Genomic DNA, 21,891 nt, shown 5'->3' with positions numbered 1-21,891 from the left:
AGTGGTGCACTGACAACTAGCTAGAGTTGAATGTGGACAAAACAAAATAACTGGTCATTGAAACAACCCACACTGGACTTAAACCACTCTTCATTAATGGTAAAACAGTTGAACAGGTTGACAGTTTCACATATCTTGGACTCACACTGGACAATAGACTTAGGTTTGATCAACATGTGCACATTACATCTATCCAGTCACGCTTTCAGCAAAGACTCCATGTAATCCGTAAGTTAAGATCATTATCTGTTGCTCCTCATCTTCTGCTACTATTGTACAAAATAATTATTCAACCTGTTCTGTTGTACTGTTCTGCATGTTTCTACACCATACAGGAACAAACTTTTCAGTATTACCCATATTGCTTCCAAGATCATCGGACTTCCTACACCCACACTTTCTGATATGAACAATCAGGCCATCACACGGCTAGCACTTTCGATATCAAATGACACTGATCATCCCCTGTATCGCTTCTTTAACCTCATGCCATCTGGACAAAGATACAGAACCTTGCCATGGAAAAAAGGTCTGTTTTAGTAGGAGTTTTGTTCCCTCAGCCATCGCGGCATTAAGCAAACTGCCGATAGGATGGTTCTGTGTATACTGTGGGGACCTCATGTTTTTGTATTGTCTTGGTGTTATGTGCTCTGTGTTGTTTTTGATGTGGGTGTTTGAACAGACTGTGAAGACGAATATCCTTCGGGACAATAAAGATTATTATTAGCTGGTTCACCTAGAGCAGCACAGAGGAAGAGGACAGTTAGCATGGGTTATCAACTGGTGGTCCGCAGGTGGTCCCTGGCCAGGCCATGCATTCAGATTCAGATTATATATTTTTTTTTTAAGAAAATAAAAAATTACCGTTCCTTTTTTGAGGCCTCCTATGCACAGCTTTGTGTGTTTGTACCACGGAATGTGATGATGTATGATGAATGATGATGTATAAGAGCTCCCCTCACTTCACACAAGTGTGATTTTTTTTTTGCCACTCTTGTTTGCATGTAAATAATATTCAACATTCAAACGTGGCTGTACTGCTGTTCTTTACTGGCATTGAAATGCTTTGAAAAAAAACCCTAATCTTAACCCATGGAATGGTGTACATGTATGAACCCCCACCACTATTGTGTCAGGTGGGTCTATGTGACGGACCCACCCGACACAATAGTGGTGGTCCCCAGGTTGCTCTTAGTCGGGATGGAGGTCCCTGGGTCAAAATCGGTTGAAAACCCCTGTTAGCTGTCCTATCCGAGGATCCGAGGCTGCGCGCAAGCTTACTGTATCAGGACGAGTGAGTGGGTGGGGCTTTTAGCATTAACCCATTTTGGGCGGGAACCCCTTCTGGTGTTTTAAACATTGTTATAATTTAGCTATTGAAAAATAGATCTACAGGATTTAGATTTTTTTTTATTTATTTTGAGGTCAGGCCTAAATGGGTTAAGAGCGTTCTCTGCGTTCTCTGCGTGTCGTACCTCCTTCATGACTTCCTGCACTGCGGGCGTGTCTGGGGTGTAGAGCAGCTTTCCGATGAACAGAGGCTTGATGCCACGCCACACGATGCGAGACAGAGGGTTGGACTCCAGGCCGTGGATCAGACTCTTACAGTACGGAGCTACAGCAGGACAGAGGAACAGACGGGGAAGCGGTGTGGATTTTGACAGCATATTTTGATGTAGTTTTAGTCATAGTCTTTTGAATAAAATTCCATTTAGCTTTAGATCATATTCTGCATATTTTCTACTACTGGATCTCTTCTCCACTAGTCCATCCATAACATTTTAGTCTAGTTTTTATTAGTAAGTTGATGAAATAGTCTATATATTTAGTCATAGTTTTAAGCAATAGTCATCATAGCTTAGTTTTTATTTAGTTTTTGTCAGTGAAAAAAGGCAGTACGAATATTTTCCCTCATAGTTTTAGTCGACGAAAGTAACACTGCAGGAAAGGAATGAGAGGAACCGTGAAGAAGAAATGTTAAATGAATACATTTCTCAGTACTGTGGTACTATTAACATACTCTTAGTACTGTGGTACTATTAACATACTCTTAGTACTGTGGTACTATTAACATACTCTCAGTACTGTGGTACTATTAACATACTCTCAGTACTGTGGTACTATTAACATACTCTCAGTACTGTGGTACTATTAACATACTCTTAGTACTGTGGTACTATTAACATACTCTTAGTACTGTGGTACTATTAACATACTCTCAGTACTGTGGTACTATTAACATACTCTTAGTACTGTGGTACTATTAACATACTCTCAGTACTGTGGTACTATTAACATACTCTCAGTACTGTGGTACTATTAACATACTCTTAGTACTGTGGTACTATTAACATACTCTTAGTACTGTGGTACTATTAACATACTCTTAGTACTGTGGTACTATTAACATACTCTCAGTACTGTGGTACTATTAACATACTCTTAGTACTGTGGTACTATTAACATACTCTTAGTACTGTGGTACTATTAACATACTCTTAGTACTGTGGTACTATTAACATACTCTCAGTACTGTGGTACTATTAACATACTCTCAGTACTGTGGTACTATTAACATACTCTCAGTACTGTGGTACTATTAACATACTCTTAGTACTGTGGTACTATTAACATACTCTCAGTACTGTGGTACTATTAACATACTCTCAGTACTGTGGTACTATTAACATACTCTCAGTACTGTGGTACTATTAACATACTCTCAGTACTGTGGTACTATTAACATACTCTCAGTACTGTGGTACTATTAACATACTCTCAGTACTGTGGTACTATTAACATACTCTCAGTACTGTGGTACTATTAACATACTCTCAGTACTGTGGTACTATTAACATACTCTCAGTACTGTGGTACTATTAACATACTCTCAGTACTGTGGTACTATTAACATACTCTCAGTACTGTGGTACTATTAACATACTCTCAGTACTGTGGTACTATTAACATACTCTCAGTACTGTGGTACTATTAACATACTCTCAGTACTGTGGTACTATTAACATACTCTCAGTACTGTGGTACTATTAACATACTCTCAGTACTGTGGTACTATTAACATACTCTCAGTACTGTGGTACTATTAACATACTCTCAGTACTGTGGTACTATTAACATACTCTCAGTACTGTGGTACTATTAACATACTCTCAGTACTGTGGTACTATTAACATACTCTCAGTACTGTGGTACTATTAACATACTCTCAGTACTGTGGTACTATTAACATACTCTCAGTACTGTGGTACTATTAACATACTCTCAGTACTGTGGTACTATTAACATACTCTTAGTACTGTGGTACTATTAACATACTCTCAGTACTGTGGTACTATTAACATACTCTCAGTACTGTGGTACTATTAACATACTCTCAGTACTGTGGTACTATTAACATACTCTCAGTACTGTGGTACTATTAACATACTCTCAGTACTGTGGTACTATTAACATACTCTCAGTACTGTGGTACTATTAACATACTCTTAGTACTGTGGTACTATTAACATACTCTTAGTACTGTGGTACTATTAACATACTCTTAATTAGCATGAGGTCAAAATGCCAGCTCAGACAGTATATTTGTATCCATATGAGTGAAAAGGCCGGGATGATCGGTTTATTTTTCAAACACAGTTCTTATAAGAAGAGATCTAAAATCCCCCTATGGGGATTTCAATGCAAATAAAAAGTACACAAACCTGTTGACTGGCGCCCTCTACTGACGGCTCTATAGCCTACATACGGTACTTTAAAATCTAACTCCACTTACAGACAGAGGCTTTTTCAGGCCAGTTTTGAAGTAAGCCAGAGATTCACATTGTTTACTGGCACTGCTAATGTTAACTCTCAGCAGGGAATCATTGAAAACACACCCTTGATATTCCCTAACGCCTAACCCACTTCAGCCCTAGGCCTATATACTTTGCTGTAAAACAAATTGCAAAAATAACAGTTGTTTGCCTATAATTGCGTGTCAACGTGACATTGAACGTGGTGAATAGGAGTGTCTTACTGGTGGTGTTGTCTTCATCCCGGGCCGTGTCCTCCGTGCCGTTCTTCCCCAGGAAAGACTTGATGTCGTTGTCCTCGTACCAGTTGAGCGACGGGATGCGCTCTCCTCCCACCTCCGGGTGACCACACACGATCCTGGAGAAGGCTCTGAAGCTCTCCCTGGGCAGGGACGAGCGGTTCTCTGGGGAGAGCAGATACAGCTCCTTACTCAGCTCTGTAAAGCTGGACAGAGAGGAGAACTGTGGAGGGGAGGAGAGGAGAGGAGAGGAGAGGGAGAGGGAGAGGGAGAGGGAGAGGAGAGGAGGGGAGGGGAGGGGAGGGGAGAGGAGAGGAGAGGAGAGGAGAGGAGAGGAGAGGAGAGGAGAGAAATTGAGAAACAACAGGAGAGAATAAAAATAATGTCTTGTTCTTCCAGCTTAATAATTATTATGCAGAAATTGAACCTGTGACATACTTGTTACAGTCCTATGTGAGGTCACACTACTGCTGCCATCACAAGATTCAAACACGGTGTGTGTGTGTGTGTGTGTGTGTGTGTGTGTGTGTGTGTGTGTGTGTGTGTGTGTGTGTGTGTGTGTGTGTGTGTGTGTGTGTGTGCTTACGTCATCCATCAGGACAGCCAGCTCCTGGGACACAGAGGTCACAGCCTGGCTGATGACCCGCAGGTTTCCTGCGTTGGACATCAGCCTCTCTCTCTTAAGAGGAGAAGGGGGGGTAGGTAGTTTAGTCATCTGAATCTACAGTTGATTTAGTCGAGTGGCTTTCAACATTTTTCATATCAAGGTCCATTACTTATTCGGCATTTGAGTCGACTATTTGATGAGATTTATTCTCTCAGACCCAAGACTTGGGTCTGAGAGAACTTGGGACAATATTTTGTTGGAATATTGTATTGATGTGGTACCATAGAAGAGATAATAGGCAAACGTTGATCAATTCTTGCACATTCTCTAATTGTGCAGACGTCTTGTAAATGAAGTAATGCAAATGTTTTAACAATAGTCTTGAGAGCGTAAAATGAAACCAAATGGACCGTAAGCGGGCATTTGGTTTCATTTTACACACCCAAGAGTTAATCTCATAAGGGTCCATTTAGGTAGCAACTGTATTTAGATGGGGACCACCTGGAACCCCCTCAAGGACCACTCGTGGTCCCTCGACCACCAGTGGCCTATCTTGGCAGGCCGTGATGGCCTCGTAATGCCTGTTTTGTACTCAACTGTGTCCTGAAAATAGCCAATCTACAAGCTGGGCTAAACACATATTCATTTGGGAGTCCTTGCCATGAAAAAGGTTGAGAACCACTCTTCTCTACTGCGCTACAGCATGGCCAGTGTGCTGCCCGTCATCATTACCGTGATGAACTTGGTGAAGTCGAGATGGGAGAGGAACAGCCTCTCCGCCTGCTGCAGGGTGTCGGCGGGCAGCTCACACAGCTGCCCCTGCAGCTCAGACGAGGCCTGGCCTCCATCCTCCACGCTCAGGTACTGAGCCAGCAGGCTGCCGTTACACACCAGCTCCTTCAGCGGCACCCGGGCTCCCAGCGTCAGCACCTGAGCAGCAGCAGGACAGACGCCGCACACGTACAGGCATTCTTGGAATGATTCGCAGAAGCATCTGAACCTATCTGAGCTGAATCACTTTGGGGGAATTTAAATCAATTTTAACCCATTTTGGGCGGGAACCGGGAACCCCTTTTGGTGTTAGCATTATGTTATGCTTTAGCTATTGAAAAATAGCAGATCTACAAGCTCATAGCGCGCCACCGAGTGGCGCGCTACGAGCTTGTAGGTCTGCTATTTTTGAAAAATCGAAGAACGACTGACATAGAAACATAGCTTTTTCAGAAAACTGTCAGGATGTAGAAGACATTAGAATCTGATCTCAGGTCAAAATGGACGGGGAGACCAGTGCTATATTGGCAAATGTGATTGCTTTTAAATGTTTGTCAACTGCCACACGTCCACACCTGAAGTGGTTCATAACCATTTTAGTTCCTGCTTTGCACTTTAACTGGATATTGTGTTCTATTGTGCATAGTGTGTGATATATACTGTGTATGTATCGTTTTATTTTTATTTTCTTTCTATTGTCTATTGTTGTAATACTGCTGCCTCTTGGCCAAGTCACACTTGGAAAATATATTTTAATCATACATACAGACCAGACAAAATTATTTGTCACACGTAGGAAGGGGTGCATTTCTCTCGTGTCTAACCCATCCCAACATTAAGAGCAACTACTGAACATCACCCGTGAAGCACTGACTGCTTAGCCTGACTAATAAGCCAGACGCAAAACGTTGTGTGGTAATCCGCATTGTTTTTGTTGCAACGGCTGATTCGCGTCTGGCTTTAGCCAGGCTAGTGACTGCTCACCTGTAAATTAAGACGGGCCTTCAACAGCTGGTCTACGGTAGCAGGCGGAAGGCTGCCATTGGTCAGGAGGAAGGTAGAGAAGGTCTCATTGGCTCTGAGGTATTGTCCCACAGGGAGGTCTGCAAAACAGTGAAAGTGTCTAGTTAATTTGGGGGTAGGGGCACAAAGCAAATGTGTCCAGTGAGTGGATGAAGTATATAGTGAGCTATCTAATACAGTGTAGCAGGTTCATATCCCAGAAACACTCTTATCTCCATGTGATCCCAGATTATAGGCGAACATCAAAAATCTATAAGTCTGGTGAATTAAAAACAAATATGGGCCAAAACAAAACCGTCACAAACAAACCTACACCCGCTGCTTTTAAAACCATTACAGATACCGTTCCTAAAAATTGTTTTGTATTTCCGATTTGCTTCCACACGGGTTTTGCTCCTATTTAGACGTCACCAGATGTATCGGCAGGTGGAGACCTCCAATCATCTGGCTGCGCGAGAGGAGAGACTACTCGAGAACCAATTATTCTGTGGTTGTGACAGAATATCTCCTGTACTTTTACATCACAATGCCGTTTTTGCCTCTCAGCTTTCACACTGTCTGTCTAAATAACGAACAATTACCGAGGGAATTGACGGCTCCTCGCTCTCCTTCTCACTTTAACCCATTTTGGGCGGGAACCCCTTTTAGTGTTTTAAACATTATGCTATAATTTAGCTATTGAAAAATCGCAGATCTACAAGCTCATAGCGCGCCACCGAGTGGCGCGCTACGAGCTTGTAGGTCTGCTATTTTTGAAAAATCGTGAAATTATTTATTTCAGAATAAGATTTTTTTTAAATGTTGAGGTCAGGCCTAAATGGGTTAACAAAACGCAACAGGTTTTCATTCTGTTGGTTGGACATATGTCTGGTGTGGCGCTTATCAGACAAAGCACTCATTGTTAATCATGAAATGTGATCATCATCAGCACTCTGACCCGCTTAGACAAGCGTTTAGCGGTAAAGCTAAATGACCGTCACTCGACACCCACTCTAGTGTTAAAACCCCCACAAAGAGCACCTGCTAAACGGGGCCCTTCAGTTCAGTGCTTAAAGGGAGATGAAACCCAGCTCGGGATCTAAACTACAGCAGGGTAAAAAACAAACATGACACACTGGCACTGCATGACACTAACCTAATAGTAGGCCTACACTGCGATGAAAGCAACACAGCTGAAGCTAATCAAATTAACAACGAGTGTGCTAGATTCGGGTGTGTCAATGTGCATTTACAATACTGTTGATTACCGCCTATGCTTGCACACAGCTCTAGAGTAGACCCACCTAAATATAACACTATGATATTGTATTAATTGTATTAGCTTGAGGCCAGGGAGGAGAGATTGTACAGTACAGTACAGTACAGTACAGTACAGTACAGTACAGTACAGTACAGTACAGTACAGTACAGTACAGTACAGTACAGTACAGTACAGTACAGTACAGTACAGTACCACTCACTTCAGACGGGTCTGATTTGTTTTAGCATGAACTAGAAAATCTACGACAACCGACAAATAAGCCCCTTCCATCCTGGCATAGCTATTTTGGTCCTGTCATTATTTATGTCAAAGTCAATATATATGGTATAAAAAAGAAAACCTTAATAGAATGTTCCAGAACATTTAAAAGAAAATAGCAGATCTACAGGTAGCACAAGCTCACAACCTGTTGCAGTGTTGAAGGAGATCAAATGGATGTATTCTATTCTATTCTTACTGGGCCATGCTCCCGGCCTCTCCCCCAGCCTCTGGATGCTCTCCAGCAGGTCCTGGAAGCGGTTGTAGAATCTCTGGTTACCGCTGTACGCCAGAACAGTCTGAGCATCAACGAACAACCGGGTCAGACTACAGGAGAGGAAGGACAGAGTAGCATTTAGCTTAGCTTCTTCCTGTGGTTTACCATAATTAGTCAGTCTATTATTAACCTATTATCACAGATAGTAATCAGCGTACGTTGTCCGATATTCACTGATTAGGTAGTCCAACAAGTAAACAAATATACAGTCATAATGTAACTTGCATTTGTGGGTCATTATATTGTCACAAATGTTTCAAGAGTTTTCAAAATGTTTGAAACGTAGCTGATCTACAAGCTTACACAAGGCATTCAGAATGCGATGACAGGCAATGGTTCAGAGTCAGATGCTAACATGCGGATGTCACTTCCCGACTCTCTGTTTAATTAAGTTTAACAGAGAGTCGGGAACAGTAATTTAGTAATTTGTAAGTTGATTAGCGGTATAATGTGGTTACTTTGCGTATGCCCCGTTTGATGCGTATGTATCGTAGCAGCATATGACGTCAGGGTATAACTTATACAACTAGCTCTCAATGATGACGTAATAAAGATGTGGATTAAAGGACCCAATGCCAGGGTGTAATTGGTTTTCGATGGTGACGTAATGACGATATGTTTTAGTGTCGGGAGGATTAAAGGTGGCCTTACACTAGCCGATAATCGGGCATTTTTTGACGCTCGGGGGGTGCCCGACTCAATCGATCTGCTCGGGGCCGCTCAAAGCGCGATCGGGATCGGCCCGATCAACATCAAGAATGTTTGATATTTGCTCTGCCCCGCTCCGATTATCCTGTAGTGTGTGGTGCTATCAGATTTCAGATTGAAAGAAATCGGCTAGTGTAAGGCCACCTTAAAGGTAATGCCCCTATGTATACATGTATGTAATCTGACACCACTGCCATATCAAGCACAAGTAGTCATTACGTCATACGCTGGTACGGCGCATACACATCAAACGGCGACATACGCATCAAAGCACTGGACGAAAACTATTACTTGCGCGCTCTGCTTGCGCAAGTAATAAGTACTGTATATCTCTTTAATTGCCGCTCAAATGAATGATTTAATTCCGTTTCTGTCGTTGAATATTGGAACATTATGAATAGAATTACATTTCTGTTTGGCTTTTAAGTTTCTTAAACAGAAGGTGCACAGGGCAGATATGGCAAATATCTTACATCATTTAATAACCATATACTTGAACAGTGGGAATAGAGAGTATGCGCATGCTTAAAGTGAATGGCACATCGAGTGGCAAATCGAGTGGCAAAGCAACAGGCAAAGTGAGTTTAACATCGTTTAATGTTGTTTAATGCAATCAGATATGACTTTTCTGTGTGGATGTATGGGCTGTCAAGGCCAGAAAGTAGTTTTTTGCCACTCAGTAGGCTGCATAACTTCCTGGTTTGATGATGATGTCACGCGCATACCCTCTATACCCGATCTACAAGCTCTGCTATTGTCAAGCTGCTATTTTCACAATTTTTTAAAATATATGAATATTTTTCAATCTGACAATTTTTACGATTATGCAAAAAGTAATTGCCATTATCTAATATAGGCATAATTGTGATTAGGCAATTATGTAATGATTGTGACTGGCTAGCCCTGGTCCAGTGCATTAGCGAGTCTCTCACTAACGCCCTGCCAGGAAAGCCTCTTCTGCTCAGGGGTAAGAAATCCACTGGCGTGCGAGTGACTCGCTAACACACTGGACCAGGGCTAGTGACTGGCCTACCACTGCATTATACTTACATGGAGTTATCAAAGTTGCCCACTTGTCCCGGGGTCTCTCCAGGGGTGGGGTTGTGGAAACAGGGGTTGTTGATGTTACAGATGATGCTCTGGATCCATGGCAGTGTGCCTGCTGACGGAAGAGCTTTGTTGGGGAAGTGACCTGCAAGTGGAGAGCAAAGGAAACAAGTGTTCAACCACTATCATAAAGCCATATAGGGCTGGGAGATATTCAAAAAATCAGTATCCCCACTATTTCATACCTCAGCCTCCATTATTTACGATTCATGAACGCTATCATTTTTGTAAATAGTGTAAATATCTGATCTACAAGCCCACAAGCCATTTTTGGACGCCACCGTCCAAAAATGGTGCCTGCGCTTTTCACTATTTAACCCATTTAGGCCTGACCTCAAAATTAAAAAAAAATCTTCTAAATCCTCTAAATATTTTCACTATTTTTCAAAAATAGCAGACCTACAAGCTCGTAGCGCGCCACTCGGTGGCGCGCTATGAGCTTGTAGATCTGCTATTTTTCAATAGCTAAATTATAACAATGTTTAAAACACCAAAAGGGGTTCAAAAAGTGTCAATCCAAGACTATAGTCAGATCTGGCCCAGATCCAAAAGTGTGGAAATTAATGAAAGGCTCTCCCTCAGTCCCTCTTGGTTATCAACGGAATTAAACAGATTTAGAAATCTAATCTACGTTTTTGGTAAATTGCCCTGCAGGAACACTGAAGCACCTATTGTTGCTGGGTGCTGAAGGTCAACATTAGATGTTTGAGTACCAGAATGCAGTGGAGTTCAGTCCTGCAAGTTGTGTAGCACGTAAATGTGTAAATACAACTAATGATCAAATCAACCTGGATCTTTAGATTAGTTCGTACATTGTTATGCCTCAATTTGCCACACATCCAATCGACCATGCGGTAAACCAGCATTATTTCTTATTTCAGTCAAAAAAGGCTATGACCGCCCATGCAGAATAATGCGATACTGTGCCACAGCCAGCCGAACAGAAGTCAAAGAACGCAACAGGTTGTAGAAAAACAGTGTGCCTGTCACTGAACCAGTGTCACAAAGCTAATCAGCTTACTGTACGTACACATACAGTAGCTGAGAGATAGCCATGCCAGGAGGGGGAGGAGGGAAGGAATCAAGTGTTATAGTTGGAAGAGGCAACCTGGGAGGGGATTTATATGTCAAATCCACCCGTGGTGTAGTGGTTCACACACCCACAGCACGCCACCTTACCTTTACACACTTTAATCCCTTGCCGATACACAGCCATGTGCGTGTGTGCGTGTGTGCGTGTGTGCGTGCGTGCGTGCGTGCGTGCGTGCGTGCGTGCGTGCGTGCGCGCGCGCGCGCGTGCGTGCATCTGCATGTCTGCACATAAATAACTATACATGAAACTTGGTGGGAATGATAATGGATGCAGGTCGGTAAACACATTAAAACTGGGAAAGCATCGGTGTCATTTTAGATTTTTGAGCTTATCGATCTGCTACTTTCTAGCTATTTTCTTATTTGAAAAAGTGGACATATGAGGTTTCCACCCAACAGAGACGAATTAAACTTTCCCCAAATCTAAAACAATTGCCAATTTACAAGTGTAAAGTGTGAAGTATATCAGGGCTCAAGTGGTTAAAGGAGAGTTTCGTGCTAGAAGGCTTTCTCACTTTTAGTTGCAGTTGTTTAGTCCTCATAAAAGTGGTCACGGCAACGGGGTTACTATACAGTAAAGTGTGGCGCTGCCTACATATACTGTTGAAATTATGGAGAGAAGATATATACAAAAAAATGATTTTCGAGCGATTCAGGGCTTATGGCCGGGTAGGGGAAATAGCCAATAATGCGTTTTTTCACAAAATAACAACTGGACCACTTTCACTAAACAACTGCAACTAAAGGTGAGAAAGCCTTCTAGCACGAAACTCTCCTTTACCATGCATGTGTTTTGGTGTGGGACAAATGTAAGAGAGTGGATCACAAAGGTCAAAGGGCAAAGTAACAGTCAGGGTCAAATGACATCATCGCTCAATCCCATGAATGGAGACAAAGTTGAGGTTTGGCACGTTGAATGGGCCAGGTCTAAACTAATCCTTTACTATAACCAGACGATAGATGTTACGGTCAGTCAAAGGTCAATGTCACTGTCAGGATTACAAATAGACCAATGGTTGGGACAGATGCACACACGCATGTACAAGCACCCCAAAAATTACTTATTTTATATCAATTACTCACCCCATGAAGCCTTGAATTTCATTCCTACCAGAGACTCAGCCGGTCATCAAATTATTGTCTCAAAAATGTATTTGTACACACGTGTGTATGAATTCAACATGGGGTGTGTCATTGATAGAAAATACGTCGTTTTAAGTATCCAATAGGAACACTCACATTGGCTCTGTTTGTACGGAGGGTGAGAGTGACGCACGGAAATGAGGATGACGAACAGGAAGAGAGGCCACAGGAGCTCGATGAGCAGCTGGATCTGATAAAAAAACAAAACAATATGAAACATAATGTTACATAACTGAACGGAAGAACAGAAGACAATAGAAGTACAACAGTACAGAATACTGCCTCGTGCATGCCCTTAACCACTTGAAGCCTTAGTGCATAATAATAATGATTATATTATTAATAATATAATTATAATTTTCTCTTATAAAATATAGTTTTCTAAAGAGATCATCTATTTATAGATCATTGTCACTTTGGAATAACCTGCCTCGAAACCTCTGTTGCATTTACAGTAAATGAACGTTTAAAAAGCATCTAAAATTCCATTTGATACAGTGAAGTGTTGTGTTTTTTGTTTTCACACTCTCACTTGTAATCTTAGCAATTTTTATTTGTATTTTATCCGAACTAATGTAAGTTGAATACTGACTTTTTAACAAGTGTGTATTTGTAATTGTATGTCTACTGTAATGTTTATTCTTATGTGGACCCCAGGAAGACTAGCTGGTTGCTATGTTACCAGCTAATAGGGATCCTTAATAAAAAATCAAAATCAAATCAAAATCAAAAATCAAATCAAACATTACCGGTAATAACACAAACAAACAGTATGTGGAGCGTCTCATCTCCAGGACAGGTTTTGCATGGCTAGTAGTTTCTACCTATACCTTGTTTCTCCGTCTGAGGGTGATGTTCTTCCAGAGCAGGAGCTGCAGCTGTGTAAGAACCCCCATCACTGGGATCAGGAGCTATCTGGCCATGCTGACACACAAACACGCGCGCGCGCGCACACACACACACACACACACACACACACACACACACACACACACACACACACACACACACACACACACACACACACACACACACACACACACACACACACACACACACACACACACACACACACTTTATACAGTATGTCGTTCCAATCATCTTTGTGTCTAGAGTTGGACACAACATGCTCAACAGAATGAGTTTACTAACTAGTTATTAACCTTCGAAACATAGTAAACTGCACCCGGATTGGTTCTGTACTTCTTGAAACATAGTAAACTGCACCCGGATTGGTTCTGTACTTCTTGAAACATAGTAAACTGCACCCGGATTGGTTCTGTACTTCTTGAAACATAGTAAACTGCACCCGGATTGGTTCTGTACTTCTTGAAACATAGTAAACTGCACCCGGATTGGTTCTGTACTTCTACAAAACATAGTAAACTCCACCCGGATTGGTTCTGTACTTCTTGGACCACTGTTTTCCGTCGTCATCCCCCTCTAAGACCCCTGGGAGTCCCAGCCACAGGAACAGTGATTATTTTGTCTATGTTGGGTGAAACCCAGCAAGCACGGTCCGGACCTGGACGAATTAGTGACGTCTTTATTGTGGCCAGATCAAGTCAATCCAAGACTATAGTCAGATCTGGCCCAGAATATCACCTGATTTCAACCAACATAAATTCTGCCCACTAAGATGGACGTCCCTGGATGAATCAGAGAGAGTTCGATCGAGGTCAGATCAACTGCAGTTATATCATAACTATTCAGATCTGGCCCAGAATAAGCTATATTATTTAAACTGGAGAAGACGTCCTGGAAATGACGTAAAGATCATCCCCATATGGGCTGGGATCTGGCCTAGTCCTGAACGTCACCGGAGGACGTCATCATAACGTCATGATGACGTCATTTGGCTTGCTGGGGTTGCTTTTCAGGATTCAAAAAGAAAAACAGCAAAAGCAGCAGCTTGACTAGCCTCGGAAACCCAGACCTTTTTAATTAGAAAAAAAAAGTCTGGGACCGAGTCCACTTCAATTCGGCATAGAGTAGCGCAAACGTCGATCACTCTCTGCTGATTTCTGATCGTCTGCACCTTTGTTAAATTGACGCACACACATACACACACACACACACACACACACACACACACTCCCCTCTCTCTCTCTCTGTCGCTCTAATTAATTAGTCTCATGTCGCGCAGCTGCGTCCAGATTCTCCCGGCCTATGCCATAGAAAGCATAGGTGGACCCCAGGCTACAGCTTGACAAGCTTGAAGTGTGGCACGAGGATCTGTTGCTTTTGACACTTTTGTGTGACTGGCTGTAGTGTGATCATCAAGTAGGTCCTTATTAGGACATTAATATAAAGAGGCTTCTGTCCACCAGCAACGATTTATTGAGTGACCAGCTCAGTGTGAACTGACTGACCTTCCCCTCCATTATGGCAAATTGGCAATCCTCATGATCTATCTAAACAAGCTTAACTGCAACACAGACGTTTGCTACATCAACTTTAACTCTGCGTGGCGGCTTCCTACCAGTGCTAACAGAAGACACTGCTGGCATCTTTTAATCTGTCAACCATGCTTTCGGAGAACAGATTAAAGAGAAGCTCCATTTTACTTGTAAATCCACAACAAGGTTCTTACGTTCATCTGTTTACACCGGTAACCATGGTGTAGAGTAACTAAGTATATTTACTCAATTTAAGTACTGTACTTAAGTACAATTTGAAGTATTGTTTTACTTTACTTGAGTATTTCCAATTTTCAATACTTTTACTTCTACTCCACTACATCTCAGACTAGGCAAATATTGTACTTTTACTCCACTACAATTATTTGAAAACTTGAATTACTAGTTACTTTGTACATTTTGATTATTATTACAAAACATACAGTTCAGCCCTATATACTGTACATTTCGGCCAATTGAACATGCAGTAGACAATCTACACTTGAGCTTTTTGAAAACTTGAAATGGAACATTCTGCATAATGACTCAGTACTTGCCAATACTTTTGTACTTTTACTCAAGTAAATGTTGTGTTCTGGACATTTACTTGTAACAGAGTACTTCTACATTGCAGTATTGATACTTTTACTTATGTACAAAATGCGAGTACTTTTTTCACTATTGCCGGTAAGCAGATTTCTGCTGTAAACACGCAGGTGTTGACATTATTAAAGGGTTGCCCACCTGGCACCTCTGATGGATACAATTGATGTTGTTTACGCTCATGTCAAGTTGGACATAGTTCACCATATTAGGGATGCCAACAACTGACCATCTACCAAATCGATTAATCGATGATTATTGGATGATTTACTTTTCGGGCAGGTGGGTGTAACACCCGGGAATCAAACCCAGGTCTCCCGCTTGGTGAGCCAAAGGGGACTCGGGGGAGATATCAGACTTTTAGGCCATCAGGCTGAGGTTGTGAGCCACTCTGCTACATGGGCATGACCTTTTGGCAAACTTTGTAAAACATGACCTGTACCTGCCCGACGGGCAAGTGCCTCTGAGACCTTTAGTGTCAACCCCTGACACGCATAAGTATTAGCATCAACACAAAGATGTGGGGTCTTGGATACAGTACACTACAGTATGTAGTGAGTAGGTGCTCCAACAATTGATTGATTGATTGATTGAAATATTTATTAACAGTTTGCAGAATTACAGTACATTTCAAGCACAAACTCAATACAAAGACTGTTAACTGTGAGTGGACGACCCAATTAAGCATTACACTTGTTTACAAGAGGGTCCACCATGTTCAATTCATCAATGCCAAGTCATTTCTGTTAAATGTCCATTTCCTTTCCTCATCCTTTCCCTGCTTTGAAAAGTGTCAGTCTACAACTATGTTTACTTGGGAACAAGTATAGTACAGAGTACATCTAGGTCAGTGTCAGCTACATTTCACACAAAATGTTCATTAAAATACACACCATATTTTAACCCAGTGTTAGGTTACACAATAATAATGTGATGCTACAACATTAGCAACCACAGTTTAAGAACATCCCTGTACAAAAATAGAAACGCACAGTTACTGTATAAGGAATAACAGAAATTAACCATTACAAAAATATGTTATACAAAAAGACAGTAGCCTGCAGTATTTATAGCCTAGTATGGTTAAAAAACATGAAACCTATCCACAGCATCCTGTATACTTCCTTTTAAAATATGGCACATAAATAAGGTGCAAGTTTGTGTCAATATAAGTAATAATAGCGTTATTGGTTGTTATAATATTTAACCTATGATGCAGAGCTATAAACAACGTGTGATGATGATGATGATAATGCATCTGCTCTGGCAGTGATACGCCCTCTTCACACACAATGAATGAACTATTGAATGAATTGGTTAAATATATCAAGTAGTATCCGGTATTCATTACCTTCGGTATAGAGGTGATAACACTATTTATAGTTTATTTCCGTATCCAAACAAGTGAGCGTGCTGTGGCTGTGTCTCTCTCTCTCTCCATTTCCATTTCACTGTTTGTAATGAGAGAGGTAATCTACGCAAGGCCCGCCCCACTGCACGCCGCTGATTGGCCAGAGCGGGATTAAGGGCCTGGGTCATGGAAGCCGGTACAGCATCTGATTGGTTGCGTGGTCTGTGTTTTGATGCGGAAAGACAGATGATTGGCCAGTGGGCGGTGACAGAGCAGTGTTACCCAAGGTTACTGTAGTGCAGTGTAAACTGCTATACAAATATACCTGTAGGCCTAAATGTTTATTTTATCCCAATACTGAAATCACTAAAGATTGAATATGCCAACATATTCTATGTCTCTGATAATTAAAAAAATATATATTCTTTTGAAAAAGTGTTAGTTTTAAAATATGCAGGCAATAAAATAAAACAACATGGTTCCTAGCCCTAGAATTAGTCCAGTAAATGAAGTAAAAAAATCCTCTCAGGTTGGACAAAATTGGATTATTTTGTTTCTCAACTGATTCTGACAGGACATTAGCCAGGATAAAAAATCTACCGTAATCTGCTCACTGCTAATATCCTAAATTTGCCTTAATCCAAGATGGCCCTATTGATAACCTATTATAAGGCAATATTTTCTAAATGTCATGGGGGTGCTTTAAGTAGCATGTGACGTGTTAAACTAGGGGGGTTTCATGATTCTGAATCCATTCCAAGCATTAGTTTTGCATGAAAAACACTCCTTGGACTAAATTTGGCCATAGCCACTTGTACCCAAATGTCCCCAAAATGTGCTGACCTCTTTGTGATGACGGCTATGGCCGTTTTTAGCAAAACTTAGTTTTGTGCAAAACTAATGCTTGGAATGGATTCAGAATGATGAAAACCCCCTAGTTTGACACGTCAAATGATACTTAAAGCATAATGAAATTTAGAAAATATTGCCTTATAATAGGTTGTCAATGGTGGCATCTTAGATTTAGGCAAATTTAGGGTATTTGCAGTGAGCAGATTAGGGTAGATTTTTTATCCTGGCTAGTAGACCTAGAGCTCCATTTTCGTCACCGCGAAACCCCTTATCCCTAAACTTCTTTGCCTTTTTTTACTATTAACATTTTTGAATAGTTAAAATGGCCAGTCTACAATCTCACAATGTGTCAATGTAGAGCCTAGCTGAACTATTCAAAAAGTAGTAAAAAAAAAGGCAAAGAAGTTTAGGGATAAGGGGTTTAGCGGTGACGAAAATGGAGCCCCATATGTCCTGTCAGAATCAGGTGAGAAACAAAATAATCCAATTTTGTCCAACCTCGGCCATTTAATTATTGGACTAAATGGCTATTGTTGTTTCATACAGTTTGTACAGTATTTCACATACACTGTGATACTGTATAAAATACGTATAAAATGTACGAAGTTAATTAAATGATCACAGGCATTCTAGGTCTACATGGTTCCATCCTTTAATAGTGTCATCAAAAACATGAAAATAGCTCAACAGTGAGAAACATTATCTTAAATAATCATTTATTTTATATTTTATTTTATATATAGGCTTACATTTATTTTACAAGTGAGGGGCTATTCGCTTTGATTGATTGATTGATTGAAGTATTTGATTGAAGTATTGAAGTATTTATTAACAGTTTGCAGAATTACAGTACATTTCAAGCACAACTCAATGCAAAAACTGTTAACTGTGAGTGGACAACACCATAAAGCATTACACTTGTTTACAAGAGGGTCCATCGTTTTCAATTCGTCATAACATTTAGAGACGTACAAATATACACTTCTATATAGCCAAAAATCATCATAAAGGAGGTAAAAAGGGGGAAAAACATATAGCCCTAGATCTTGCGCCACCCCTTACCCCTTATCCCTAAACTTATTTGCCATTTTGTACTATTTTAAATCATTTTAAAATAGTACGAATAGCCAATCTACAAGCTAACAACGTGTCGATGTAGATTGGCTAGTTGAACTATTTTTAAATGTTTTAAAATAGTAAAAAATGGCAAATAAGTTTAGGGATATAAGGGGTAAGGGGTGGCGCAAGATGGAGCCCATACAGTGAGGGGAAAAAGGGGTTGGTGGGGGATTCAGATTTTACGAGGGCCAGTTTCGAATTGCAGCCGTCCGTAGGTGCCCTTAGAGCGGTTTTGAAGGAGTCATGGGATTCACATGTCTTAATGACAGTTGGTAGGTTGTTCCACATTTTTGTGGCATAGGAGCGAAATGTTTGTTCCAAATCTGGGTTGCACATGGTTTGTTGAATTCCCTCTGGTGTTGTGGGTGTGGACTTCATTGGCATTAAATAAGTATTTAGACAGGTACATGGGTATCTTGGTGGTGGACCCATTGCAAGATGCTGTACTCTGTCGTCAACCCCAAGCCATTCCAGCCTGTCAAAGTGGGCAGGGGTGAGGTGGGTTCAGGGGGTGAGGCCCAGTAGTAGCCTGACCAGTCTGGAGCCTTGTTTTAAGGGCCTTTGAGGTGCTGTGGTACCAAGAAGAGGTGCATGCATAGTCGAAGAAACCATGTACGAGGGCTCCTGTTAGGGTCTTCAAGGTGTTTTTGTTGACCAGTGAGGAGATCCTGTAGGGATTGTAGGACTAGTAGCATGCCAAAGTTTGTGCTATTGCCATTGAGAATGCATTGGGCATTTAAGTTAAATAACTCCGAAACTACAAATCATTTCAAAGTAAAAAGTTCCAGCATGTGTCTCCATAGTAAGCTGAATTATAAAAAGTATATGAATGGAGTTTCTAGGTGAAAGTGCTTTTTTGACGTGCCAATATCTGCCATTGAGCCCCATTGTGAATTTCTCAAATTTGAAAGCACTATATTTCTAAAACTATGAAACATTTCAAAGATTTCTTTTCAAGCAAACATGTCCACCTTAAGATGAAACTAAATAGGTTTGAATGGGGTTTCTAGGTGTAAGTATGTAGGACTAGTAGCATGCCAAATGCACCATTTGTGCTATTGCCATTGAGAATGCATTGGGCGTTTAAGTTAAATACGGGGGGACATATTTTGACAGCAGAAACTGCCTGTCATAATTCCCTATTCCAAAGCCCCCCCAGGTACATTATATATTTAAACTATTTTCAGCAATGGTACACTTATTTTTGCAGTGGGTAGATCTTGTTGAGCTGGTCATTTTGAAAGTAGATGTCACGTCATAAATGTGTGGGCACCCCTGATGTAGGACTAGTAGCATGCCAAAGTTTGTGCTATTGCCATTGAGAATGCATTGGGCGTTTAAGTTTAATAACTCCGAAACTACAAATCATTTTAAAGTAAAACGTTCCAGCATGTGTCTCCACAGTAAGCTGAATTATAAAAAGTGTGAATGGAGTTTCTAGGTGAAAGTGCTTTTTTGTGCCAATATCTGCCATTGAGCCCATTGTGAATTTCTCAAATTTGAAAGCACTATATTTCTAAAACTATGAAACATTTCAAAGATTTATTTATGTCCACCGTAAGATGAACCTAAATAGGTTTGAATGTGTCTGTTCTGCCTCATATCGCAGAGGCACTGCAAAAAACAAAAAGAAAACATCCCCTCTTGGTCCACGAGCCATGCGTGCGCCTCGTAGCACCCGCACGCATGGCTCGCGGACCAAAGCGTCATACATTTTTATACATTACCTGTAGCTCCTTCTCCATGGTGGCTGATATTGAAGTTATAGTTGCTTACTGTGCAAAATGCGTGATGAGGCAGGACGGAGGGACGAAGACACGCGTTGATGCGTTGTGAGCTTGTAGATCTACAATTATTGGAGAAAAAAAAGATTTAAAAAAATATATATTTTATGGACACAAATCCTTAGAGTATAGGCCTACTCTAAGCACAAATCTGGTATGGAGGGTCCCTGGCACAAAATATATTTTTAGATAAATCATTATGTGGGGGTCCTTGACAAGACATGGAAATGTGTGAGAATCACTGGTTTAAACGCCATTAGGAAACCAGCCCCAAATCAGCAACTATACTATTTAGAAACAAGCCCCAAAAAACGCAACCAGCTTTACAGAAAAACAAGGAACATATAATAAATTAGATTAATAATTATAACAATAAGCCTATCTCACAGAATTTCCCCGCCCCCCTAAATACGCCCCCTTTCGGGGTTAGTGGTGATAGCGTGACGTCACTCCATAGACGCTACATGTTAACAGAGGTTATTTAAGAAGTCTACAACTTTTGTTTTCTCAAGGTAAGGTTTGTTCTATCTGCTCGTCCTGATTTACCATCTTGTTTGCTTCATAATAATATTGGTCTGTCACATTTTTACATTAGAAAATGTACTTAGATTCTCCAGAGAAAAAAACATGTAAATGCCCATGTTAAAGTCACCACTATTTACCGGAAGTGGGCGTGAAAAACGGGCTGTGAGATAGGCCTATTGGCAACACTGGGCTCAATTTATTCCGTTTCTGGAGCGGTGCTGCCACCTGCTGTTTAGGAGGGGTGGGGTGCTGCAAACAGTCAGTAGTGTAAACCAGTGGTTCTCAACCAGTGGTCCGGGGACTACCAGTGGTCCTTGAGGGGGTTCCAGGTGGTCCCCAGCTAAATGGAGAGTTGGTAACCAAATGGACCCTAGATCTTTAACTCTTGAGAGTGTAAAATGAAACCAAATGGACCCTTATTTGTCAATTTGGTTTCATTTTATGCTGAATAACTGAGACCTTTTGTAAAGTAATCGCTTCTGGAAAATAACAGAAGACATGTAACACATTATTGTCTGTGCTATGTTGCTTTTTGAAGTGTACATGTAACCCATAGACCAAATAATTGTTTACAAACATTGGGACTGCACGCACGGGTGACTGTTTCATGTAATCAATTCCCAACAGATCTCCAAACCTGTGTCAAAGTGGTCAGGCTACTACATGAACCCACCTCACCCCTGCCCATTTTGACAGGCTGGAATGGCTTAGGGTTGACAACAGAGTGCAGCATCTTGCAATTGACGATATTCAGTCCGCGGCCATCTTGCCAGCAAGGTGCTATCTAGGTGCAACTTCCCATTGACAGCCCATTCATCCAAACAGAAAAGCCCTATCTAATTATAAGTTTTTGTTTCATAAAAATCCACCGTAGACATGTTATGAGCAGAGCTACTTCCTGTCAAGAAATATCTTGCAGGTGATTTTCCTTTTAAGTATTGTTGTTTGGAAGCATTCGTT

At 41.1% G+C, this 21,891-nt stretch overlaps 1 protein-coding gene across 1 annotated transcript in view; it reads right to left on the bottom strand.

The window, feature by feature from the left end:
- Positions 1-16,746, bottom strand: part of abca7 (ATP-binding cassette, sub-family A (ABC1), member 7) — a gene marked incomplete at its 3' end in the record, with an annotated part of 100,485 nt that extends 83,739 nt beyond the window's left edge. Inside the window, exons 1-10 of the mRNA XM_079505516.1 lie at positions 16,652-16,746; positions 13,129-13,222; positions 12,395-12,488; positions 10,007-10,148; positions 8,171-8,298; positions 6,414-6,532; positions 5,391-5,588; positions 4,638-4,730; positions 4,037-4,274; positions 1,476-1,615 (exon numbers count right to left, since the gene is read on the bottom strand). Of these exons, the coding sequence (XP_079361642.1) occupies positions 1,476-1,615; positions 4,037-4,274; positions 4,638-4,730; positions 5,391-5,588; positions 6,414-6,532; positions 8,171-8,298; positions 10,007-10,148; positions 12,395-12,488; positions 13,129-13,194 (1,218 nt within the window). The 5' untranslated portion in view covers positions 13,195-13,222; positions 16,652-16,746. The remainder of the gene's footprint in view (positions 1-1,475; positions 1,616-4,036; positions 4,275-4,637; positions 4,731-5,390; positions 5,589-6,413; positions 6,533-8,170; positions 8,299-10,006; positions 10,149-12,394; positions 12,489-13,128; positions 13,223-16,651) is intronic.
- Positions 16,747-21,891: the final 5,145 nt, after the last annotated feature.

Source organism: Electrona antarctica (assembly GCF_951216825.1).
Source record: "Electrona antarctica genome assembly, chromosome: 7".
Classification (NCBI taxonomy): Eukaryota; Metazoa; Chordata; class Actinopteri; order Myctophiformes; family Myctophidae; genus Electrona; species Electrona antarctica.
Note: the sequence above shows the minus strand (reverse complement) of the source record. Positions and strands in the feature narration are given on the sequence as shown.